The sequence below is a fragment of the Piliocolobus tephrosceles genome, chromosome 6, assembly GCF_002776525.5.
Source record: "Piliocolobus tephrosceles isolate RC106 chromosome 6, ASM277652v3, whole genome shotgun sequence".
Classification (NCBI taxonomy): domain Eukaryota; kingdom Metazoa; phylum Chordata; class Mammalia; order Primates; family Cercopithecidae; genus Piliocolobus; species Piliocolobus tephrosceles.
Genome location: NC_045439.1, coordinates 95,108,461 through 95,135,073, shown reverse-complemented (window position 1 = coordinate 95,135,073; position 26,613 = coordinate 95,108,461). Strand labels below are relative to the sequence as shown.

At 44.9% G+C, this 26,613-nt stretch overlaps 1 protein-coding gene across 5 annotated transcripts in view; it reads left to right on the top strand.

Moving 5' to 3' along the window:
• ZNF592 (zinc finger protein 592) overlaps positions 1-26,613 on the top strand; it is a 55,797-nt gene that overhangs the window by 9,118 nt on the left and 20,066 nt on the right. The window contains exons 2-5 of one of the 5 annotated variants that reach the window (XM_023187162.3): positions 6,374-6,482; positions 12,715-12,798; positions 18,733-18,862; positions 23,140-25,378. In XM_023187162.3, the coding sequence (XP_023042930.1) occupies positions 23,159-25,378 (2,220 nt within the window). In that variant the 5' untranslated portion in view covers positions 6,374-6,482; positions 12,715-12,798; positions 18,733-18,862; positions 23,140-23,158. The remainder of the gene's footprint in view (positions 1-6,373; positions 6,483-12,714; positions 12,799-18,732; positions 18,863-23,139; positions 25,379-26,613) is intronic. The other 4 variants (XM_023187160.3, XM_023187163.3, XM_023187161.3 and 1 more) reach the window with 4 other exon arrangements.

Here is a 26,613-nt window from a genome sequence, read left to right as displayed (position 1 = left end):
GACCAAGCCGGTCTCAAACTCCTGGCTTCAAATAATCCTTCCACCTTAGCTTCCCAAAGTGCTGGGATTACAGGCATGAGCCACAGCATGTGGCCCTCACCTTCACCAGTAGCTGGGACTACAGGTATGCCACTGCCCCTAGTCATGGTCATTATTCTTTTTTTTTTTTTCTTCAAGAGATAGGGTCCAGCACTGTCACCCAGGCTGGAGTTGGAGTGCAGTGGTGCATTCATAGCTCATTATAGTCTTGACCTCCTGGACTCAAACAATCCTTGCACTTCAGCCTCCAGAGTAGGGACTACAGGCATGGGCCACAATGCCTGGTTAATTAGTTTTATTTGTTTATTTATTTTTTTTGTAGAGACAGGGTCTTGCTGTGTTGACCAGGCTGTTCTCAAACTCCTGGCTTGAAGCGATCCTTCCACCTTGGCCTCCCAAAATGTGCAATTACAGGTGTGAGTCACTGTGCCTGGCTGCCATTCAGGCTGCCATTCATTCATTTTTTTTTTTGAGATGGCGTCTCACTCTGTCATCCAGGCTGGAGTGCAGTGGCATGATCTCAGCTCACTGTACCCTTCGCCTCCCGGGTTCAAGCAGTTCTCCTGCCTCAGCCTCCCAAGTAGCTGGGACTACAGGCACACGCTGCCATGTCTGGCTATTTTTTTTTTTTGTATTTTAGTAGAGATGGGGTTTCACCGTGTTGCCCAGGCTGGTCTCAAACTCCTGAACTCAGGGAATCTGCCCACCTCGGCCTCCCAAAGTGCTAGGATGACAGGCGTGAGCCACCGTGCCCAGCCATTAATCCTTTAAAAAAAAATTTTTTTTGAGACCATCTCACTCTGTTGTCTAGACTGTAGTGCATTGGCGTGATCATGGCTCACTGCAGCTTTGACCAACCAGGCTTAGGTGATCCTCCCACCTCAGCCACCCAAGTAGGTGGGACCACAGGCATGTGCCACCATACCAGCTAATTTTTTGTTTTTTGTTTTTTTGTAGAGATGGGGTTTTGCTATGTTGCCCAGGCTGGTCTTGAACTCCTGAGCTAGGCGATCTGCCCCTCTTGGCATCCCAAAATGCTGGACTTATAGGTGAGAGCCATGGCGCCTGGCCTGTTATTCTTAATTAGCATGTTTACTTGTCTTTAAAGTCTTGGGGAGGCCAGGTAAGGTGGTTCACACCTGTAATCCCAGCACTTTTGGGGGCTGAGGTGGGTGGATTGCTTGAGCCCAGGAGTTTGAGACTAGCCTAGGCCACATAGCAAAACCCCATCTCTACTGAAAATACAGAAAAAAAGAGCTGGGCATGGTGACACAGACCTGTATTCAGTCCCAGCTACTTGGGAGGCTGGCATGGGAGAATCACCCAAGGCTGGGAAGTCTAGGATGCAGTGAGCCATGATTATGCCTCTGCACTCCAGTCTAGGTGACAGAGTGGGACTTTGTCTCTAACTAACTAAATAAGTAAAATTTTATGGAGCCTTTTTGCAACAGCATTCTACTCTTTTTTTTTGCCAATTCAGTTACAGTAGATACCTACCTTAAAGCCTCTTCTTATAGTCTCCCTATGCCCTTTGCCTTGCTAAAGGAACACCCTCAAGATTTTAAATATAAGTAAACATTCTAATTAAGATCAGTATTCCACAGTTGCTTTTATAAGCAACTGTGGACCCAATCCAGAGCTGGTGCTCTGTAGAGCATAAAAGAATCATGTGAGATGAACTTTGCCCTCCAGGATTTCCCCCACTGAAAGCAATTAGAGAATAATTTGCTTTCAGACCAGAAGTATCTTATGGGGGCTTTTCTTTCTGAGGGTGGTGGTTACTGGCATACAGGTCAACCTCTGAGATGGCTGGGTTTACCTCTAGGGAACATTCTCTAGTACCCAAAATGTATTGAATGGCCATTTGGGAGGAGAGAGGTGGTGGCAATGAAGTATTCTCATCTTTCATTACTTTACTTGTCTCCCCTTGACGCTGCTTCCTACCTAAGTGCTATACCCTTTAGGAGAAGCTGGCCTCCTATCCATAAAATATGAACCCCAGTGCCTGTCATTCCATCATTATAGCTTCATTCCTCTGAGTCTAAGGCTTTTGCATTTCCATCTTAGAGTCCTTTTTTAAATTATTTACACCCCCTGGGAGAGGTCATACTCTTAGTACATCATCACCAAACAGTAGCTTTAATTACCAGAAATTAATTAAGTCAACTGAGAGAAAGACTGGGACCCAGGCAGGCACTTGGGGGCAAGAGTGTCTGAAGGGACACAATTCTGCATGGGAGGAGAGAAGTGAGGGCAGCAAAAGAAACATTCATGCATATCAGTTCCTGCAGTGAACGTTGTTGTACCATCTCATTGCTGACTGTGGGCCCACCTTGGTGGTCCTGCTGGCTGGGGCATAGGGTACGGTGTGGGCTAGCCCTGCCTGTTACAGGGGTTTTGAGGCAGAGTTGGACTTTGAACCAAGTCTTTAAGGATTGGGGAGATTGTTTTTTTTTTCCCACTCATTTGAAAAATAATATGTGCTCAGTTTAGAAAAGTTGGGAACATTCAAGAAGAAATTCTTGTAATCTTCCTAACGATAGTTGAGATGGATAGGCAGAGGGGAGTGATCCTTTTAAAATGTCAGTCTGATAGAATTTGAGGATAAGTGGTGAAAAAAAAAAAAAAAAACACCTACAACAAATAAAATATTGGTCTGAGCATATCATTCTTCTACTCCAAATCCTCCTGTAGCCTTTCATCTTAGAGTCAAAGTCAAAGACCTAGCAATGGCCTGCCATCATCTGCTTCCCAGCTACATCTTCTACTCTTTCTACTTCAGGGCATGTGCCACCACGCCTGGCTAATTTTTTGTATTTTTAGTAGAGATGGGGTTTCGCCATGTTGGCCAGGCCAGTCTCGAACTCCTGACCTCAGGGATCCACCCATCTTGGCCTCCCAAAATGCTGGGATTATAGGCATGAACCAACACGCCCGGTCCAGGAAGTTTTTGAGCAGAGTAAGTGACCTGATAAAAATGGTGTTTGGGAAGGATTAGTCTTAAAGAAACTTGCGGGATGACCAAGTAGGGAAAGACCAGAGACAGCAAGGAAAGAGCAAGGACAGGGAGTCGGCAGACATGGAACGGAACAGATGACATCAGTGAGACTTGCTGTGTGGCTGCCTTGACAAAGGCTTCCAGTGCTCCCAATGTGGTAGAGTTTAAAGTGTTGTCAGTGGTTTCAAATCAGTTAGCAGGTGGGCTATAAGTAGGAGAAAGGAAAAGGAAGGGTCCTCCTCAGGTCACTGAAGGTGTTCATCAGGTTGGGGGGTTTGGGGATAAGCAGGCAGTAGTATCCCAGATGGCACCTTCATCTCGTGGGCTGTAATCCCAGGAGAGGAGCCTGTCTGTTCTTTCTGGTCTGCTGAAAACTCTTCCTGTCTGAGTGCAGCTGTCAGTGCTCTCAGGCTTTCTTCTGAATCTGCACATATGCTAAGATGGTATCTGAGAGCCATTTGTTCCATCACCTTTCAACTTCATTTTCTATTTCTGTATGTTTATTTCTCAGAACAAATTGTCTTTGATGAACAAACCCATTGGATTGGATTAATTGACTAGAAATACTTATTTCTGAAAGTATTTCTGAATGGATTCTGTTTCATTAGGCTTCTGTCCTGTTTTTGATAAGGGTTGTGCCAAGATGAGATCAGTGAAGAAGTGTTTTTGGTATAATCAACCAAACGGCTGCTGCTTTATGATCTTTTGGTATGAGTCATATTTTGAGATTTGTGTTCCTGATGTCTTCATTTAGAATATACATCTCATGGTTTGCTATGTACCAGGCACTATTCTAGGCACTGGGAATATAACAAGGAACAAAATAAACACAAGTCTTACTCTTATGGGGCTCATTCTGGTTTGTATGCCTTTATAGATAATAAGTAAGATACAATATAAGAGATGGTGAAAAGTATTATGGAGAAAAATAAAGCAGGGATGATGGATGAGGGGTTTGGTGGGGAGGTAGGTTTTCTATTTTAAATTGAGAAGTCAGAGAAATCTCATTGATTAAATGGCCTTTGAGCAGAGGTCTGAAGGAAGTGAGAGAGGGAGCCACACAGATATCTGAGGAAAGAGCATTCAGATTGGAGAAAAGAGCAAGTGCAAAAGCCCCTCAGGCTGGAGAGGGTTTAAGGAATCCATGGGGGAAGGTATGGATTATGGGGATCCTTTGGTGGCTCCACCTCTAGAATTTCTGGTTTAATTGGTCTGAGCTGGAGTTAGGCATTAGGATCACTCCAGGGCTGAGAAGCACTGGTCTGAGGGTTAAATAAGCCTTATCCCCTATATTTGGTGGAGAGATTTGAATGGGTAACTGTGAGTGGGTGACTTCAGCTGTTCTGATGGGAAGGACACGCAAGGGCCCTGTGACCTTGCCAGGAATAACAGGAATCTTCCACAGTAATAAAAACTCTTCAGTTTATGTCCCTTTTCTTATTTGATTACCTCTCCTCTGTGGGCCTCAGTTTCCTTGCTTGTAAAGTAAGTGGTTTAAATTTAATGGTTTCCTAGAGTCTCTTTGGCTCCGATAGTCCTGAATCTTTCTCGTGTTGGAAGAAGCTCTAATCTAGAACAATGCTCTAGAGCAATATTGTCTAATCCTGGTCTTACAACACTCTAAGGTGTGTCATTATGGCAAGGGCTATGGTGAATGTCTCAATACCAAATTGAAGGAAAATTTGTGCCCTATCCCATAGCAGCTTGGGAAGATGAGTGTGTTGGGAAACTTGAAATGTGAAAACTGACCTGCCTGTACAAGGGCAGCTTGGTCCTTGGAGGCAGGCAGAAGCCTGAGTGCCAGTCTTAGTTCACTCACTGGTGAGTTCCTTGTGCTGTGTGAAGAATGTGTTATAAACTGTAAAATTCCTATACATCCAAGCATCAGTGTGTGATTAGGGTGACCTGGGAGGAGCAGCCAGCCTGGTAGTGAAGACTGACACTGAGGTTTGTTAGCCGTTCTGCAGCCAAACTACATGATTGCACATATGAGAGAGACTGTCTGGATAACCCAACAGAAACTGGTGGCCAGAGGAACCAAGGTTAATCTGAAGTAAATAACCAGGTATACTCATTGGAGCACCTCCCAATTTATTTACTATTGGACAACAGACCTAAGACACCCCTTGGCCCCGATCTCTAACTTTTGTCCTCATTTGGATAGCACAGTGTCTGCTTGTTAGTTTATGTTTTGAAATGTGAAAGTCCAAATAAAAAAAGGAAAAACTTCCAGGATAGTTTTCTGTAGTTTCTTTCTGTAGAATTGAGATAATTGGTTTCTTTCCCTTTCCTTCTACATTTTTACATTAATATTGTCTGTATTACTATTTAGAATCCAAACTAAATGTTGGTCTGTCAAAATTGGAATGAAGTCAAGTGAGGGAATGCGGGATTAGAGTGAGAACAGGCAGAATGAGAAATTCGGGGAATGAGTCCTTTTATTACGTAATTTGTGGTATATGTAGTTGATGGGCTATTAACCAGTATTTCTCAACACTAGTCAATTAAATCTGAATCTTAGGGGGGTGGTGGCCAAGTATTAGTAGCTTCCAAAGTTCCCAAGGTGATCCTCATGTTCAGCTACAGTTGAGGACCACCTAGTTTTAAAAAAAGGGTTCTGCCGACTTTGCTCATTTTGTCCCTCCTCCTCATCACCTGCTCTGTGCTGACCTTTTCCTACACCGCTATCTGCCCCCACCATGATTTCTGCAGCTCACCTGCCCCACTGGCCCCTGCTTGGCCCTCTGCTTCTTCAGCTTCAGCGGGCATCCCGAGCACTGGAGGAATAGTTGTGTGGAGGGGTAAACTAAACCCGGCTTTACTTCCCTTGTCTTTCTGTCCTTTCTCCATGCTTCTGGCCAGCAATTTCTGGGGCACTCTGAAAACTTATGACGGAAAGCTTGCTCGCCACTGAGGTTGGTGGCATAATACTTAACAAACATGTATTTGCTATGTGAAAGGCAGTGTTGTAAGAGCTTTATAACTATTAACTCATTTTATCCCTATAATAGCCCATTTTACATATGGGAAAACAGACAGAGATTAAGAATCTTGCCCCAGGTCTCACCGCTAGTAAGTAGTAGAACTAGGATTTGAACCCAGATGGAGTCTGTGCTCTGAACCACCAGGCTATAATAGAGGGAGGGGAGCAGACGTGGAGCTGGGAAGAGTTTTGTCTTTGATTACATTTGTGGCCTGCTTGAATTTATGTTTGGGGATTTTTCTCTGGGTCTTACACTTGAATTATTATTATTAGTTTTTTAAACTATCTTTCCTTACTCTAACATTTACCTTCAGACCCACTTAAAAAACATTTTGTTTTTCTTCTTTCCTTAGGTGGTGTTTGGACTCTAGACCATGTGCCTAGGTAGAAGTTTTTCCTTTCTCTGCAGCTCTGCTCCCCTAGCAACGCTCGCCACACCCTTGTTTTGAGATCCTCTCTAAGGTATGATGTCTAGGCTGACCTGAGCTGGCCTTAAAAAGCCAAGAGTTTAGACATGAGATTTTTTTGTTCCCTGGATTTTGTTTTTTTGATGATAAAATACATATAACAAAAGTGGCCATTTTTAAGTGTGCAGCTCAGTGGCATTAAATACTTTCACGGTTGTGCAAGCATCACCACTGTCCATCTCTAGAACCTGACTAAAACTCTGTACCTATTAAACAATAACTCCCCCTCTCTCTCCCGCTAACCCCTGGCAGCCACAATTCTTCTTGTCTCTATGAATTTGCCTACTCTAGGGACCTCATATAAGTGGAATCATTCAATATTTGTCTGTTGTAGCATGTGTCAGAATTTCCTTCCTTTTTAAAGCTGAATGATATTCCATTGTATGTATATACCACATTTTGTTTATCCTTTCATCTGTTGACAGATACTTGGGTTACTTCCACCTTTGAGTGTTACGAATAATGCTGCCATGAACATGGGTGTACAAATATCTTGTGTCCCCCCACTCTTAATTCTTTTGAGTATATACACCCAGAAGTGGAATTGCTGGATCATATGGTAATTCTGTTTAATTTTTTAAGGAACCGCCAACTGCTTTCTATAGCAGCTGTACCATTTTACATTCCCACCAGTGATGTACAAGGAATCTCATTTCTCCACATCCTCCCTGGCACTTGTTATTATTGGTTTTTGTTTTTGTTTTTTTGTTTTGTTTCTTTTGAGACAGAGTCTAACTCTTTTGCCAGACTGGAGTGCAGTGACGTGATCTTGGCTCACTGCAACCTCCACCTCCTGGGTTCAGGTGATTCTCCTGCCTCAGCCTCCTGAGTAGCTGGGACTACAGGTGCGTGCCACCACACCCAGCTAAATTTTATATTTTTAGTGGAGACGGGGTTTCACCATGTTGGCCAGGATGGTCTCCATCTCTTGACATGTGATCCGCCCGCCTCAGCCTCCCAAAGTTTTGGGATTACAGGTGTGAGCCACCGCGCCTGGCCTTGTTTTGTTTTTAAATAATAGCCATCCTGATGGGTGTGTGATCTTGGTGGTTACCTTAGTTGGACCCATAAAGTCTACTAGCCAAGGGGTGAATCCCTATTGTGCTGAAATGTACAAATATAGAAAAAAAATATGATAAACCTCAGTGTCCTCAGTCAGATTCAGTAGTTATCAATTGATGATCTTTTTTTTTTGTTTTGTTTTTAGTATTTTGTTTTTTTGGGACAAGGTCTCGCTCTATCACCCAAGCTGGAGTGCAGTGGCGCGATCAAGGCTCACTGTAGCCTTTACCTCCTGGGCTCAAGCAGTCCTCCCACCTCAGCCTCCCGAGTAGCTGTGACTACAGGCACACACCACCATGCCTGGCTACATGATCAATCTTGTTTCATTTATGTATCTCCTCCTTGTTCTCTTCCTCTTGCCCTGTGTTATTGTGAGGCCAATTCCAAATGTCACATTATTTTATCTGTAAACATTTCACTCTGTGAAGGCTCTTAATATTCCATTTGTCTGATCATAGAAAGGCACATAGGGACATGTTATTCCCTATCATTCCCTTGGATCACCAGGGACATACAGTAGGCACATATAGAACACCTGGATATTGGATCTGTTGCCATGCTGAATTGTTGGTGAAAGGCTGCTTTGGCTGGGGCCCTACTTTTCTGCTGAAGGCTGGCTTCCCTCAGGTCTGAGCAGTTTCGGTGAAAGAGCACACCCAGATATCTGTTGAGACGGGAAGGAGAGAAGAGGGAGGAAGAGAGGTATGAGGGAGGGAGCAGGATCTGGAGAGTCAGGGGGTGGAGAGAGAGACAGAGAGAGAGAGGACAGGGGAAGAGAAGAGAGGGAGAGAAAGTGTACCTTGAAGGAAGAAATAGGGGGAGAGAGGATGAGAAAGAGAAGTGTGTGTGTGTGTGTGTGTGTGTGTGTGTATGTGAGAAAAGGGGAATAAGAACAGAACACTTGGAAGAGAAACTTTAGCACCTCTTTGACTCACCAGCTCCTAAACTTCTGTGGTGATCTAAGGCAGCCATAGAGATGCCTCTAAGAGTAATAGCATGCTCTTTGTGTCCCTCTAGACCTGTCAGTTTAGGAAGCTTTGGAACTGTAGGTTGTCTATGGTAGATGAGACTGGTGGCACCCTCAAAACCACCAAAGAAAGAGTGAACCTGTGGAATGGCCACTTTCTGTTTTCTTTTTGTTTTTCAAGATGGAGTCTCATTCTGTAGCCCAAGCTGGAGTGCAGTGGCGTGATCTCGGCTAACTGCAACCTTCGCCTCTGGGGCTCAAGTGATTGTCCTGCCTCAGCCTCCCAAGTGGCTGGGACTAGAGGCATGCACCACCATACCCGGTTAATTTTTTTGTATCTTTCATAGAGATCGTTTGTGTTTTTAGTTTCACCATGTTGCCCTGGGTGGTCTCAAACTCCTGAGCTCAGGTGATCCACCCGCCTCGGCCTCCCAAAGTGCTAAGATTACAGGTGCGAGCCACCGTGCCCGGCCAACACTGTTTTCTAGGGTCCTTTGCATCGGGAGTTGAGGCTTGGTTCACAGCAGGTCTGAGGCTGCTGGCTTCTTGCTTAAATTTAGGGTCCCCCACTACCAAGAGATGATGCATTTACAAAGTTCACTGGCAGGAACACGCCAGGATGGTGTGTGAACAAAAGGAGTCCTGTCCCCCTTTTTCTCAAATCTCTGGGTCCTGTTTCCTTCTAACAAAGTGTGGTGCCAGGTTATTGCTGATATCTGTTTGCAAATAAGGAAAGGTAAAGGGGGTACAGGTTAAAAAGTATCAGTTTGTATCTAAATTGTCAGCTCTGTGTAAACTGCAGTTGCTGCCTATGCCTAGTTTCTACTTGTCCCAGTCAGTTTTATTGTCTTCTATAATCCCAGCTCCCTCCAGTTCTATCTTTTTCTATCTTTTAAAAAAGAGAGCACCTTTATCGAGATATAATTCACATGCCATAAAATTTACCCATTTAAAGTGTACAATTCAATGGTATTTCAGTTTGTTCAGAGTTGTATTTTCTTTTTTTTAGATTTCTTTTCTTTTCTTTCTTTTTCTTTCTTTTTTTTTTTGATAGGGTTTTGTTGTGTCACTTACCCTGGAGTGCAGTGGTGCAATCACAGCTCACTGCAGCCTCAACCTCCCAGGCTCAAGCAATCCTCCCACCTCAGCCTCTTGAGTAGCTGGGACTACAGACATGTGCCACCACTCCTAGCTAATTTTAATTTAATTTTTTTTTTTTTTTTGGTGGAGATGGGGTTTTGCCATGTTGCCCAGCTTGTATTGAACTCCTGGCGTCAAATGATCTACCTGCCTCAGCCTCTTGTTTGGGCTTACAGGCACGAGCCATAGTGCTTAGCCAGTATCTTCTTATCTTCTTTCGTTTTCTTTTTCTTTTCTTTTCTTTTCTTTTCTTTCTTTCTTTTTTTTTTTTTTTTTTGAGACAGTTGTGCTCTGTCGCCCAGGCTTGAGGCTGGAGTGCAGTGGCGCGATCCCAGCTCACTACAACCTCTGCCTCCTGGGTTCAAGCAATTCTCCTGCCTTAGCCTCCTGAGTAGCTGGGATTACAGGCGTGCGCCACCACACCTGGCTAATTTTTGTATTTTTAGTAGAGACAAGTTTTCATCATGTTAGCCAGGCTGGTCTCATACTCCTGACCTCAAGTGATCCACCTGCCTCAGCCTCCCAAAGTGCTGGGAGTACAGGCGTGAGCCACTGTGCCCAGCCTTTTGTGTCTTTTTTTCTTAAGACTCAGGCCCACCCTGTACCTACCTCTTCCCTATGGTTCTCAGAGCTAGCCTTTTCTTTCCTCTGGTGTCACACTGATCCCATCCTCAAAATAAATGACCTTATGGGACATCGGCCAATAGGCACTCCCCACTGATAAAATATTTAATTTAATCAGCCATTACAGGGATCCAGGATTCATAGACAAGGGCACTTTAGGTAGATCCCTTCCCACTGGCGAAGTCCTATGACCACTGAAGTTCTCTCTAAAATTTTAAGAAGTGAAACAAAAATTTACATATTTGTAAAATGTTTGATTTATAATAAACCCACTTGGGAATCTGTGACTATCTTGAACAATCTTAACTCTGGACAAATGAGCTTGTCAAATTGTTCCTCTTCCTTTCTTTCTTTTTTTTTGAGACTGTTGCCCAGGCTAGAGTGCAATAGCATGATCTCAGTTCACTGCAACCTCCACTTCCTGGGTTCAAGCAATTCTCCTGCCTCAGCCTCCTGAGTAGCTGGGATTACAGGTGCCCACCACCATGCCTGGCTAATTTTTGTATTTTTAGTAGAGATGGGGTTTCACCATGTTGGTCAGGCTGGTCTCGAACTCCTGATCTCAGATGATCAGCCCACCTCAGCCTCCCGAAGTGCTGGGAATATAGGCTTGAGCCACTGCACCTGGCCTGTTCCTCCTTTCTAATGGTGGATTACCTTCCTGTAAACACACTGGAATTTACAAAAAGACAATAAGGTAATGAACAATTATATAATATATGCTGGGTGGTGATAAGTGCTGGGAAGAAAATAAAGCAGTGTAAAGGGATAAAGATTGATGGTGGGGTTGGAGATTGGTATCTCATGTAGAATGGTCATGGAAGGCTCCTGACAAAGGGACATTGGATTAAAGGCCTGAAGAAGTGAGGAAGTGAGCCCACCGAGATCTGGTGGGAGAATGTTTCAAGCAGAGGGAATGGTGACTGCAGAGGCTCGGGATGGAGCATGACCGGCATGCCTGAAGAATGTATGGAGGCCTTTGTGTGCCCGGACAGACTGGGTGAGAGAGAGGCATAGGAGATGGGGACGGTGCCTTCATCCCGGCTGTGGAGGCTGTGGGAAAGATGGGGTTTCACTCTGAGGGAGATGGGATGGTGTTGAAGGGTTTTGAAGAGAGTAGGGACATGATGTGATGTGTGCTTTAACATTTTAAAATTGTTCTCACTCATAGGTGGGAATTGAACATTGAGAACACTTGGACACAGTAAGGGGAACATCGCACACCGGGGCCTGTCATGGGGTGGGGGGAGGGGGGAGGGATGGCATTAGGAGATATACCTAATGTAAATGACGAGTTAATGGGTGCAGCACACCAACATGGCACATGCATACATATGTAACAAACCTGCCTGTTGTGCACATGTACCCTAGAACTTAAAGTATAATAAAAAGTTTGAAAACAAATTCTCTTATTTTTTGAGATGGGATCTCACTGTGTTGCCTAGGCTGGAGTGCAGTGGCTATCCTCAGGTGCATTCCTGGCTCACTGCAGCCTCAAATTCCTGGGCTCAAGTGATCCTCCTACCTCAGCCTCCTGAGTAGCTGGTACTACAGGCATGGACCACTGTGCCCAGTGGCAATGTACGTTTCAAAAGCAATACTCTGGCTGCTGTGTTGGGAATGACTAGTAGAGGCAAGGGTGGAAGCAAGGAGATCAATTGGCAGGCTTTTGTGGGAACACAGGAGAGAGATGATGGTAGAGGTAGTGAGAAATGGCTGGACTTGAATATATTTTGAAGGTTGTGTTGACAGGATATGCTTGTGGATTGGATGAAGGGTGTGAAAGAGAGAGAGGTGTAAGCCTAAGCAGCTGGAATAATGGCATTTTCATTTACTGAAATGGGGAAGGCTGTAGGAGGAAATGAAGAGCTAGATTTTAGACATAGTAGATCTGAGGTGCCTATTAGATATCCAAGTAGAGATCCAAATCTAGAAATAATAATTTAGTGAGTGTCTACTGAGGGGCTTATAAAATAGCAGGAAAGAGAACACTTTACTGAAATGTTCAGTAAACTACAGTAAAGGTAGAAAATTATGATGTGAGGAAGAATAAAGCAAAAGGGAGCAAAAGGGAGAGTGAGGTGACTTCTGTAGGAATTCTGTGCCCTTGATGAGCCTCAGTGGTGCCCAAAGATGTTTCCAGTGGATTATGTATGTATAGGTGCTCAAGAGCAGGGTCTGGGCCTTCAGCTTTGTGCCTTCAGTGCCAGTCATAAGTCTTAGCATTTGGTGACGGTTCCCCTCTCTGAGCCTCAGTTCTCCATGTTTAAAAAATGAAGAGTTTGGACTAGACCAGTGCACTAGAGTTACCTGGGAAGCTTTAAAAACAAACCCCAAAAGCAGGGATCCATCCTAGACCTATTGAATCAGAATTTTCATGGTGGAGCCTGTGTATCTGTATTTTTAAGTCATTCCCCATGTTATTCTTTTGCAGTCCGTCCACCAGCAGCCTTCAGACAGGCATTTGGAAGCCCCTGGACCAGATAATTTCTAAGGGCCCCTTCGGCTTTAACATCTTGTGAGTCTTGTTAGAATGTTTGCAATATAATTCTGTCCTTGAAATCTTCAGTTGGCATGGAAAAGGCATGGCAGGGGGAGAGGAGAAGCTGCCTCTGGGCAAAGGACACCTTGCACAGGGCAAGCAGGGGCAGGTACATCAGCCAGGGGATTGAAGAGACATCCAGGAATGGCTGTGGGAGCAGTGACAAGTCACCTGCCATGGGGAGCCAGGTGTGTTAGGTCACAGAAATAGAGGGGAAAGACATGACCCCAACACAGGAGAGGCTCACATACTGATGGGAAAGAGTGACGAGAAAACAAATGATTCCAACCCCCTGTGAGAAGTGCTGCCACAGAGGAAGAGAGGCCTGGGTGTCAGGAGAAAAGTGGAGCAGGAGGAGGGCAGAGGACTGGAGTTCCAGCACTCAGAGAAGGCATCAGAAGGGGACCCTGGAGCCGAAACTTGGGGATGAGGAGTTCTTAGGCAGGTTTGTGTTTGGGGCCCTGGTGGGTTGGGGTATCAGGTATTCTTCTCTAGTCAGGGGGATAGCTCAAACCCTGGCACAGAGGCATGAGAGAGTGTGAGATAACCACCACTGGGGTCAGAATGAAAGGTATCCTGACAAGTTGCTGGAGAGGGGCAGAGACCACATTGGAATGCATCCTCCATGTGAGGCTGAAGGGTTTGAGCTCCATCCTGAACACCATGGAGATTTTGAACAGGGACATCTGGGTGATCAGATGTATGTTTCACAGCAAATTTTATGGCAACATGTGCATTAGAGGGGCTACACTAAGTGGAGGAAAGACAAGTAAAAAAGGTTTTTTTTTTTTTTTGCCTGAGCAGCTGTTTCTTATGTACTGCTGAGAATCTCTTTGGGCCATTTTTTGCTGCTGGCTTGAACAGCAGGTGCCTCATAAAATGAAACATTGGCCGTTGACTGACTCAGAACATCTGACACTTGGAGTGACATAGACCTATAATCAGGCCTCAGATGTGTATTCAAGAGGCCAGTGAGATGTATATGCTATGGAGTCTGCTTGTCCACCTTAGAAGTTGATTTTTATGTAGAAATCCGTTAAGTTCTAGATTAATTTGCCCAGCCATAGTATCCTAGCCTGTTCAAGGACTCAGAGATCTTTAAAGTTAGTTTAATTTTACATACTAAACCAATGCCTACCTAGGGTCTTCACACAAGTAATTATTGATACCATAGGAGTGAAAGCCAATTCCATGTGGTCACAATTCCTTATTCTTTTAGCTATACCATTCCCAATCTGGGGTTTTGTTCTGAGGCTCTTTTTTTCTGTGTCCTCTGATCCTACTGAAGTTTCACTGAGTTCCCTTCGCTACCACCCATGAAAGCAGTGTCTCGATGATTAATGTTCCTGCTCGAGTTCAGGCAGAGGCTCTGTACATCTTGGGAGCAGCAGCTTACTCTTGAACTTGTTTGCTCATTCTGACTTTCCCCTTGTCTGCTTCCATTCCTGGTACAACCTAGGGAGACCCTGTCTCTATAAAATTAAAAGAACTGGCCAGGCATGGTGGTGCATGCCTGCAACCCCAACTACTCAGGAGCCTGAGGCGGGAGGATCACTTGAGCCCAGGAGGTGGAGGCTGAAGTGAGCTATGATCACACCATTGCACTCCAGCCTGGGCGACAGAGTGAGACCCTGTCTCAAAGCAAACAAACAAAAAAATAAAAACTCTTAACAATTACAAACAATAATGCAACACAGATACCAGTATTTAAGCCATCGTCAGTCATGTGGGGGAGCAGGGTTGAGAGTTCACCCACAGGTTGTAAAACATCCATCCATCCTTCCTTCCAGTCCTAATACAATGAACAATGGCAAATTCAAGAAAACTTGTTTTTGTTTTTGTCTCACAGTTCAGTGTTCCTTAAATCATGCTGCCTTTCACTTTCATTTTATAAATCGACAACATTTTATTTGCTTCTTTGTCTTATTAAACAGAATATATTGACTAGAGATCAGATTTTTCTTAATGCATTTTGGAGTGCCCCTGCCTCCTTAATGTCCTGTTACTGAACTTTTATTAATCTACTATTACTGAACTTAGCATTGCTGAAGTAAGAGATAACAAAGTTTAATATTACTTGAAATTTGAAGGCTTTGTTGCAGAGGGGGAAAAAGCTCATGGGTTCAATGTTAAGTCCTTGTTCTTAGTTCCTCAGAACCTTTTTTATTTTTAGATTTGAATATGTGCATGTTACTACATTTATATATTTTTGTGCCTGTGACAATTCAGGATATTTTCTGACAATAGATAAAATCATCTTTTGTCTACATCTTTTATTTCTTTTTTTAACAAGTCACCACCCACCAGGGGTTTAATTCTCCTAATAAAAAAGTCAGTTCAGAGAGGGGCCCTGCCTTGTCGCCATCCAGGGGTGAAGATCTACAGAGCACCCTGGGAATGTCCAAGCCCAGTACATATTTTATTTCAAACTTCAAAATACTGCCCTCTTCTCTCTAGTATTATGAGGTTTGATGAACAAACCTATAATTTAGTTATACTTTCTCCTTTCTCCTAAATTTTCATCTCTCCAGAAAAAAAGAGCTCTAATTTTTAGGCTTTCATTAGAAAGCCCTTTCATTTACTTTATAACTTCAATCTCTGAGATTTCTCAGGACCTCTTCCAACTCTGATATGTTTTTCTTGAGATACAGGGAACCCAAACTGCACAGCACATGTAGCTACAGACACAGAGTGGTTTTGAATAAGGGCAGGATCACAAGTTCTAATTTGCTTACAGTGTTCTTTCTGATAATGCCCAGCATTTTCTGGACTTTTTGTGATCAAACATGCAATGTGGTATCTTAAGGGAACAGTCTAAGCTGATTGAACAGTGTAGCTTAAAATCCATTATTCTAAAAGTATAATTGGTATTGCTTTTCCCTGAATGTTCCTTCACATTTGCTTTCACTGATGGTGACTTGCTATAATTTTGCCTATTTATACAGCCTCATGAGAACCTGTCTTTTAATTTTGCGTTTTGATTAGGAACAGCTTTAAGGCCATTTGCAAACTTGAAGGTTTTACTTTATTGCTTCTACAAATATTTATTGAGTACCTAATGGGGAATCCAGTGATGAGTGAAATAAATAAGCCTCTTCCTTCATGAAACTTACATCCTAACATTCTTCTGCTAGATTATTGGGTCCCAAGGCATTTATATAATTATGAAGACTTCCTTTTTAAAATAAATTTTTCATGAGTCATTATTCGGTAGTGGTGTGTCTAATGGCTGGTCCTTGAGAACACATATGTGGATGTGAAGCTGGGTTCCCTTATGGGTTGGAAACCACCATTCTAGGTAATTTATGAAAGCATAAAGCTCTAGTCCAAAACTAGTCAATGGGTTAAAAACTCTACTGGTTATATTTCCCCATGAATGAGAATTACATGAAGACATATATACAGATGCACACAGACAACATACCTTCACCCAAGTTTTATGGAAGTCAGTTGTTATTTTGTTCTGGTTTTTTTTTGTTTTTTGGTGGGATCTTAGTATTTAAAGTCTGTAGAAATTCTGTCTACTAGTCTACTAGTTCTGCCATAATTATATATAATCATACTTTTTTTTTTTCTTTGAGACAGAGTCCTCACTCTGTTGCTTAGGCTGGAGTGCAATGATGCCATCTCAGCTCATTGTAACCTCTGCCTCCCAGGTTCAAGCAATTCTCCTGCCCCTAGCTGAGATTACAGGTGTGTACCAAAATGCCTGGCTAGGTTTTGTATTTTTAGTAGAGACAGGATTTTGCCATGTTGGTCAGGCTGGTCTCGAACTCCTGACTTCAGGCGATCCACCCGCCTTGGCCTCCCAAAGTGCTGAGATTATAGGCATGAGCCACAGCACCTGGCCACTGTTTTCTTTTTCTTTTCCTAAGATAGGGTCTCGTTCTGCCACCTGGGCTGGAGTGCAGTGGTGCAATATTGGCTTACTGCAACCTCTGCCTCCCAGGTTCAAGTGATTCTCCTGCCTCAGCCTCCTAAGTAGCTGAGACTACAGGCATCTGCCACCATAGCTGGCTAATTTTTGTATTTTTGGTAGAGACAGGGTTTCACCATGTTGGCCAGGCTGGTCTCGAACTCCTGACCTCAAGGGATCCACCTGCCTCAACCTCCCAAAGTGCTGAATTACAGTCATAAGCCACTGTATCCAGCCAATCATACTGGGTTTTGTTGTTGTTGTTGTTGTTGTTGTTGTTGTTTGAGACGGAGTCTCGCTCTGTTGCCCAGGCTGGAGTGCAGTGACGCAATCTCAGCTCATTGCAACCTCCACCTCCCGGATTCAAGAGGTTCTCCTGCGTCAGCCTCCTGAGTAGCTGGGTTTACAGGTGCACACCACCATTCCTGGCTAATTTTTGTATTTTTAGTAGAGATGGATTTCACTATGTTGGCCAGTCTGGTCTCGAACTGACCTCAAGTGATCTGCCCACCTCAGCCTCCCGAAGTGCTGGGATTACAGGTGTGAGCCACTGTGCCCAGCCGAATCATATTGTTTTTATACCCTCAAATAATTCCAACAGGGTGATTTGGCATGCTGAGGCCCTTTCAAAACTAAGATGCTCCTTACCCACATCTAGTTGATATGTTCACTTAAATGTTTGGTAAAATTTCCTGGGCAAACTAGTAGACCCTGTAATAAACAATGGGATTTATGTTCATCTTTAAAAAATATTTCCAGATATTCCCTAGGTAGAAACTTATTCTGAGAGAGAGTATAGTCGTCAGTCTGCCAGTCTTGGAGTTGTTCTTTACCCCCAAGGGGGCTGTTCATATTGTTGCAAATTCCATTATCTCACCTTTGAGTGAAATTTACTCCCAGCCTCCAAACCAGTGATCCTGCCTTGCCTCTTGACTAGGCCACTCTAGATCACTCAGAGAGCTCACCAGGTCTGGATCTATCTAGCTCGTTAAGTGAGACATGGGGTCTCACTATGTTGCCTATGTTACTTGAACTCCTAGGCTCAAGCGATCATCCCACCTTGGCCTCCCACTAAAGTGCTAAAAATAATGAAGTTACGTAAGTAATGCAATTTGAAACAAATAGTTTGAATAATTTTAAAATGAAGATAAACAAAAGAGAAAATAATTTCATCTGTTGAGATACTATTTTTTTTTTGAAACGGAGTCTAGCTCTGTCGCCCAGACTGGAGTGCAGTGGCACGATCTTGGCTCACTGCAACCTCCACCTCTGGGTTCACGCCATTCTCCTGCCTCAGCCTCATGAGTAGCTGGGACTACAGGCACCTGCCACCACGCCCAGCTAATTTTTTTGTATTTCTAGTAGACACAGGGTTTCACTGTGTTAGCCAGGATGGTCTTTTTTTTTTTTTTTTTTGAGACGGAGTCTTGCTCTGTCGCCCGGGCTGGAGTGCAGTGGCCGGATCTCAGCTCACTGCAAGCTCCGCCTCCCGGGTTTACGACATTCTCCTGCCTCAGCCTCCCGAGTAGCTGGGACTACAGGTGCCCGCCACCTCGCCTGGCTAGTTTTTTGTATTTTTTTTTTTTTTTTTTTTTTAGTAGAGACGGCGTTTCACCATGTTAGCCAGGATGGTCTCAATCTCCTGACCTCGTGATCCGCCCGTCTCGGCCTCCCAAAGTGTTGGGATTACAGGCTTGAGCCACCGCATCTGGCCGCAACCAGGATGGTCTTGATCTCCTGACCTCGTGATCCGCCCACCTCGGCTTCCCAAAGTGCTGGGATTACAGGCATGAGCCACCACTCCCAGCCGAGATATTTTTAACATTTGGAATATTCTTGTAACCTAACTCCATTCTGGAGTATTTTTTCTAGTCTGTCCATTTGTCTTTCCTCTTTTAATTGCCTGCTCATCACCCTCACTCATTTTTCTAATGGGTTGCTCATCTTTTACTTATTGCTTTGTAAGGGCTTTTTGTTTTTGTTTTTGTTTTAAGGAGCAGAGAGTTTAATAGGCAAGAAGGAAGGGAGAAGACAGAAGGAAGACGCTCCCCTGTACAGAGACAGAGGGAGGGGGGGCTCCAAAGCTGAAAAAGGAGGTCCCCACTGGCCACGGATACCAGTCAGGTATATATGCGGAGGCTGGAGGAGGCGGTGTTTGATTTGCATAGGGCTCAGGAGATTGGTTTGACTAGTCATGTCATTCACATAGAGAAAAAGCTGGCCCTCCCACCTTCGTCTTTTAATATACAAATGCATGGTGCCATGACGTTCTACACACGTGAGGATATGTGGGGGTGGCCATGTTGCCAGGAACTTGTAGGGAAAGGGCAAGAAGGCTACAGGAATCTCCATGTTTGGGTGGACCCAGTTTCTAATGGCCGACTTGCATATCAAAGGTTGCTGGCCTGGCTGTAAGAGCCCGGGCTTTACAAGAAACTTTTCCAGAGATGCTTTAAAACTTCCCAGTGACCCCTTTTCCTACAACACTCCCCCACTGTGGAGATGCCATACTAACTCTATTGGGGGGTTTTGGGCGACGACTCTTTTCTGGCTACTTCCTGCTGAAAAGAGGCGTCAAATGGGGAACAGCAGCTAGGGCTCCTCCTGGGGTTGGTCTAAGACTCCTCAGAAGATGGCGTGTCCATGTGTGGTTCAGTTTATAGCACCATTTGGAGTTTGATTGCAGTCTGATGATTGAATTTCCTTTCCTGGCCCATGCATCAAAATGATACAGCTCTGATGAGTGGAGGAACACCAGGGTTCTTGGTCCTCATGCTGGTTTAGAGAAAACGACACGGACACAACGTGGAGTGGTTTTAAGGAGTGGAGCATTTAATAGGCAAGAAGGAAGGGAGAAGACAGAAGGAAGAAACTCCCTTGTACAGAGACAGATGGAGGGGGGCTCCAAAGCCGAAAGAGGAGGTCTCTTTATAAGGGCTTTTTATGTCTTAGTTAAGATATCAATGATAATTATATGTTGCAAATATTCCTTTTGATTTGTTGTTTGCCTTTTAACTTTGTGCTGGCAGGTTTTTGGTAAATAGAACTTTTTTGTTGGTTTTTTTCTTTACAGTTTCTTCTTTTGCTTTGTAACAGGGTACATTTTGATTAATTTCTATTTAAAAACAATGTGATGCTTTAGAGCAAGGTTCAAGTAAATATAAACATGTAGGTACACGATAGAGTACCTTATTCACAGTTATTGATTGCTGCTGTTTTTGGTTTTTCTTACTGGGGCTAAATAGAAAACAGGATGTGATCTTTGGCTTTTAAAGGCGTTCAGCTTTGGCATTTAAAACATTTATTCTTCTTAAAAATAGAGTCTCACTGTGTTCCCTGGCTACTCTCAAACTCCTGGGCTCAAGTGATCTTCCTCCCTTGGCCTCCCGAAGTGCTAAGATTACAGGTGTGAGCTACTGTGCCTGACCTAAAATCTCTATAAAAGTTTTTTTCTGCTGCTAATATTGAGCTCTCACACCATTTACTAGCTCTGATTTTCCGGCAAAAGATTTACTTCTGACCATTCTCAGTCAATCCCTGAGATTTCTCTATGAGGAGAGCTTTACTTCTGATGTAATCTTTCTCTGCTTCAAGCCTCTGCAACTTCATATTAGATAATAGCAGACTCCCAGCTAATTCTTATACACACAATCAACTTCTCCTCCTCTTTTCCCACATGCTTTCTCCATCTCCTTAATGAGAGCTGGGAAATCTATTCTGCCCTTTCCCCTCAATCTTTTTTTTCCTAGACAGTTTTATTTTGTTTTTTTGAGATGGAGTCTCAGTCTGTTGCCCTGGCTGGAGTGCAGTGGCAAGATCTCGACTCACGGCACCCTTCTCCTCCTGGGTTCAAGTGATTCTCCTGCTTCAGCCTCTCAGGTAGCTGGGACTACAGGCATGTCCCAACTAATTTTTGTAGTTTTAGTAGAGACGAGAGGTCACTGTATTGGCCAGGCTGGTCTCGAACTCCTGACCTCAGGTGATCCACCTGCCTTGGCCTCCGAAAGTGCTGGGATTACAGGAGTGAGCCACTGTGCCTGGCCTTTCCTAGACATTTAAGAGAAAGAAAGAACAAAAATAAAAAAGAAGCTTATAAAGTGAATATCATGCAGGTGTTTCCTTATAGTTATGATCACCCTGCATAGTAAGTCACTTGGTATCGAGTACCCACTGCTTTCAGTGACATCGGGTATGTTCCTCTTGTTTATGGATTCCAACACCTCCTACTCCAAGAGACAAACATTTGTTCTGTTCAAAACTTTATATCTCATTCCAGTGGTGTATTCTGCCAACCCATGTTTAGGTAATTGGTATTGTACTTTATTATTACCATAATTAGATATCTTCCCAATGGGAGGGAGTATAATTTTCATTTTCTGTGAAAACTCTTATGCAGGCAGATGTGTTTTGCTGGGAGTTGGGAGGGGGGCAAGAAACCAAAGCTGGAAACCTGTTGATCCCATGGGGTGGTAAGAGATATACCTCTGCTATGCCACCTGCTGCCCTGTGGTTCTGAGTGGGTTTTTGTTGTTATTGTTGTTATTTTTCCCTTTAAAAATTATAAAAGCAGTCTATCAGCCCCCTAAAAAAGTTTTGAAAAACTAACCCAATAGTAATTCCACTACTCTGCACATAATCATTTTCATTTTTTTTTAAATCTTGGCTTAAATGCATGCATAATTTTACATTGTTATAGTCTGACAACATTTTTGTATTAGTGTTTTTAAACTTGACATTATAAGTAATTTTCCTGGTTGCTATATAGATTTAATAATGAGAACTTTTAAAAATTATTTATTTATTTATTTAGAGATGGAGTCTCACTCTGTCGCCCAGGCTGGGGTGCAGTGGTGCAATCTCGACTCATGGCAACCTCTGCCTCCTGGGATCAAGTGATTCTCCTGCCTTAGCCTCCGGAGTAGCTGGGATTACAGGCGCCCACCACCACACCTGGCTAATTTTTGTATTTTTAGTAGAGACAGGGTTTCACCATGGTGGCCAGGCTCGTCTTGAACTCCTGACCTCAAGCTATCTGCCTGCCTCAGCCTTCCAAAATGCTGGGATTACAGGCAAGAGCCACCACGCCCAGCCCATAATGAGAATTTTTAATGACTGCATTACAGCCTATCAAGTTTTTTTTTTTTTTTTGGTCTTAAGACATTTAAATTCTTTGTGTGCGTCTCTCTCTCTTTTGTGCTTTTTAAATAATGCTGTAACATATAATTTTTGCATATAGTTTTTGAGAATTTTTGTTCTTAGGATAAATTTCTGGAAGTGGGGTTCCTGGACCTAAAGTTTGCCACTTTTCTGGTTCTGTGAAGCTACCATACTGCTTTCTAAAAGAATTGTGCCAGTCTGCATCCAGAAAGGTTTTCAGCATAAATGTGACGTAAGAAACATGTAAGCCAGTAAAGGCCCTGGAATGCTGAAGCAGATCCAGGATTTAAAGGGAGATGGTGAGGTTTTTCTTCTCCCTCCAGCAGGTTTGAGCCAGCCAGTTTCATGTTTCATCTTAAGTGTGAGTTTTATGAGAATTTCCTAATGGAAGGTCTCTCTAGGGCCTTCTGTTTCCCCTGTTGCAGTAGTTCTGTAGCTCTGCTTCCCCAGATCATGAAGGAAACAGGTGCATGAAGTTGAAATAGAATTATTATCTTGTTCTTTGTATATTAAGTCAAAATAGAATTAGGCTTCCCCCAAATTGTCAGCTGACCAATTTGATAACTGTTGGTACTTTGCAAGTCACCTTGCTCCTCAGGTTTAATGGAGGAGCATTTAGCAACTGGTAACAGTTTTAGGGTGAAAAGGAATCAAGTGTGTCTGCTGAACAGAGAAAAAATACCTAGGGATGATATAATTTTCTAGAGTTTATTAATAAGACAACACAAATAGCAAATCATTTTGGATTTGATTGAATTTATGCAGCAAAAACCCCCAAAGTTATGTAAAGTTAGTGAGTAATTACTGAGAGTAAATTAGCAGAAGAAGTTATAGCCAGGTTCCGTGTATTAATCAGTAGTTTTCTAAAGGCTGGAAGTGCTGAGTGGCTTTTTGCTAGTGCACATGATTGTGGAGGGATGAGGTTCCCTGAGAAGCTGGGGGAGTATGGTAGGAGTGTATTCTTTGTGACTTTGTAACTAGCCGTCAATTTCCAGGTACTGAGGTTTAAGATCATCCAAGCAGGCTTGTTGCTACATCTCACTACTCTTTCCATCTCTGCCCCCACCTCTCTAGCATTTTAGAAACCTGTTGGGGTAAAACTGAGGTGGGTGGCTTCCTGTCATAGTATGTGGGGTTTTGCATGGGTGTCCTGGCTGTGTGTGCATTAGTTTGATGGGTGTGTAGTGAAGATGGTCCAGTGGGACCCTGGTGGTCACTGATTCTGTTCTCTGTTTCTGTTATAGCCCTTGCCAGCATCCAGCCATGGGGGATATGAAAACCCCAGATTTTGATGACCTCCTGGCTGCCTTTGACATCCCAGACCCCACCAGCCTTGATGCCAAGGAGGCCATCCAGACACCCAGTGAGGAGAATGAGAGTCCCCTCAAACCTCCAGGCATATGTATGGATGAAAGTGTGTCCTTGTCTCACTCAGGATCAGCCCCTGATGTGCCGGCCGTGAGTGTCATTGTCAAGAACACCAGCCGCCAGGAGTCGTTTGAAGCAGAGAAAGACCACATTACTCCCAGTCTCCTACACAATGGATTCCGGGGCTCAGATCTGCCTCCAGATCCCCACAACTGTGGGAAATTTGATTCTACTTTTATGAATGGAGACAGTGCCAGGAGTTTCCCTGGCAAACTGGAGCCTCCCAAGTCAGAGCCATTACCCACCTTCAACCAGTTCAGTCCAATCTCCAGCCCAGAACCTGAGGATCCCATCAAAGATAACGGATTCGGGATAAAGCCCAAACACTCTGACAGTTATTTCCCACCCGCTCTTGGGTGCGGGGCTGCGGGGGGCCCAGTCCTGGAGGCTCTGGCTAAGTTTCCGGTTCCAGAGCTGCATATGTTTGATCATTTTTGTAAGAAAGAACCCAAGCCAGAACCCCAGCCCTTGGGGAGCCAGCAGGAACACGAGCGAGGTGGGCAGAACGCAGTGGAACCTCACAAGGATCCGGATGCCACTCAGTTCTTTGGGGAAGCTTTGGAGTTCAACAGCCATCCTAGCAACAGTATCGGAGAGTCCAAGGGGCTTGCCCGGGAGCTTGGTACCTGCTCATCAGTCCCCCCTAGGCAGCGTCTAAAGCCAGCTCATTCCAAGCTGTCCTCTTGTGTGGCAGCCTTGGTGGCCTTGCAGGCCAAAAGAGTGGCTAGTGTCACTAAGGAGGATCAGCCTGGCCACACAAAGGATCTCTCAGGGCCCGCTAAAGAGGGTTCTAAAGGTAGCCCCAAAATGCCCAAGTCACCAAAGAGTCCCCGGAGCCCTCTGGAGGCCACTAGAAAAAGTATCAAGCCATCGGACAGCCCTCGTAGCATCTGCAGTGACAGCAGCAGCAAAGGCTCACCGTCTGTGGCTGCCAGCTCCCCACCAGCAATTCCCAAAGTGAGAATCAAAACCATTAAGACATCATCAGGGGAAATCAAACGGACTGTCACGAGGATCCTGCCAGATCCTGATGATCCAAGTAAGTCCCCTGTTGGGTCACCTCTAGGGAGTGCCATTGCCGAGGCCCCAAGCGAGGTGCCAGGGGATGAGGTGCCTGTGGAAGAGCACTTTCCTGAGGCAGGCACAAATTCAGGGAGCCCCCAGGGGGCCAGGAAAGGGGACGAGAGCATGACAAAGGCCAGTGACTCTTCATCTCCCTGCTGCAGTTCTGGGCCCCAGGTCCCAAAGGGGGCTGCCCCAGGCTCACAGACAGGCAAGAAGCAACAGAGCACAGCACTGCAGGCATCCACCCTGGCCCCTGCCAACCTCCTGCCCAAAGCTGTGCACTTGGCCAACCTGAACCTCGTCCCCCACAGTGTTGCTGCATCAGTGACAGCCAAGTCCTCAGTGCAAAGACGGAGCCAGCCACAGCTTACACAAATGTCGGTGCCCCTGGTCCACCAGGTGAAAAAGGCTGCTCCACTGATTGTAGAGGTCTTCAACAAGGTCCTCCACAGCTCCAACCCCGTGCCCCTCTACGCGCCAAATCTCAGCCCGCCTGCGGACAGCAGGATCCACGTGCCGGCCAGTGGGTACTGCTGCCTGGAGTGTGGAGACGCATTTGCCTTAGAGAAGAGCCTGAGCCAGCACTATGGCCGGCGGAGCGTCCACATTGAGGTACTGTGCACACTGTGCTCCAAGACGCTGCTCTTCTTCAACAAGTGCAGCCTGCTCCGGCATGCTCGTGACCACAAGAGCAAGGGGCTCGTCATGCAGTGTTCCCAGCTGCTGGTGAAGCCCATCTCTGCAGACCAAATGTTCGTGTCGGCCCCTGTGAACTCCACGGCACCAGCAGCCCCAGCCCCTTCATCGTCTCCCAAACATGGCCTCACTTCGGGCAGTGCCAGTCCTCCTCCTCCAGCCTTGCCACTCTACCCAGACCCTGTGAGGCTCATCCGGTACTCAATCAAGTGTCTTGAATGTCACAAGCAGATGCGGGACTACATGGTCCTGGCTGCACATTTCCAGAGGACAACAGAGGAGACAGAGGGGCTGGTAAGCAGACCCTCACTGTTATGGGTATTGGGCCCCTGGCTCACACAGGTTCCATGACTGGGCATGGAGAGGAAAGCTCATTGATATGGGGGCAGTGATGGAATCTTATGAGTCTTAGAAGAGGACGTCTGCCTGAATATTTAGTGCTTGGTGTTTGTTGGAAAAGGTGTCCTGCCCATTACTGAGGTGAGACCCTAAATTAGCAAGTTTATTTATGGACATGTCCCATTTCTATTTAGCTTCCCCTCAAAGGGTCTGTCAAGTGTCAGGCCGGAGATAGGTCTTTACTGCATGATCTCCCTCTGGTCTCTGGCAGGTGTCAGCACAGTCTTAGTGTGTGACCAAGGAACTTGGGGGCAGAGATAGGTGAGTCACCGCCTCTGCACCTCAGTCTGTTCTAAGAACTTTGTCTTTTTTTTTTCACTTGAGACGGAGTCTCGCTCTGTCACCCAAGCTGGAGTACACTGGTGGGATCTCAGCTCACTGCAACCTCTGCCTCCGGGGTTCAAGAGATTCTTGTGCCTCAGCCTCCCCAAGTAGCTGGGACTACAGGCGTGCACCACCATGCCTAGCTAATTTTTATGTTTTTAGTAGAGACAGGGTTTCACCATGTTGCCTAGGCTGTTCTTGAACTCCTGGCCTCAAGTGATCTGCCCACCTTGGCTTCCCAGAGTGCGGGGATTATAGGTGTGAGCCACTGTGCCCAGCCAAAGAACTGTGCCTTTAATAAGTTGTTGTTCTGACCTGCAGTGACACAGCTGTTTTTGCAGTCCAGTGACATAGACGTTTTTGCAGTCCTTTTGTGGAAACTGCAGTAGGGCCAATGGCAGGGCTGGGGTAGAGAAGGAAGGAGAGTGGACAGACATGTGGGGCCTGTGGCAGAGGTTTTTGGAGCCTCCTTCTTTCAACTGCATTCTCACCACTCCAGGAAAGCAACTGTGTTTATCTGCTTGTTTTGATTCTTGGTTATGCTTGATGAGATTCATTAAAAAAAAAAAAAAAAAAAAAAGCCTTCTGCACTGAGAATACCCTTTGGCGCCTTCTGTGTCTGTGTTATGTGTTAGTGGTTTCCCTGAAGAAGGAGGCCTCCAGAAGGTGGTTCTCTTCATGACATAGCCAAACCCACCCCTCATGGTACTTCCCTAAGCTGGTGCTACAGAGGCCTGGTGGGAGGAAAGCAAAACAGCTCTTTTTGCTTCAGTTCAGCCAGGGGTCTGTGCATGTGTTGGTAGCTG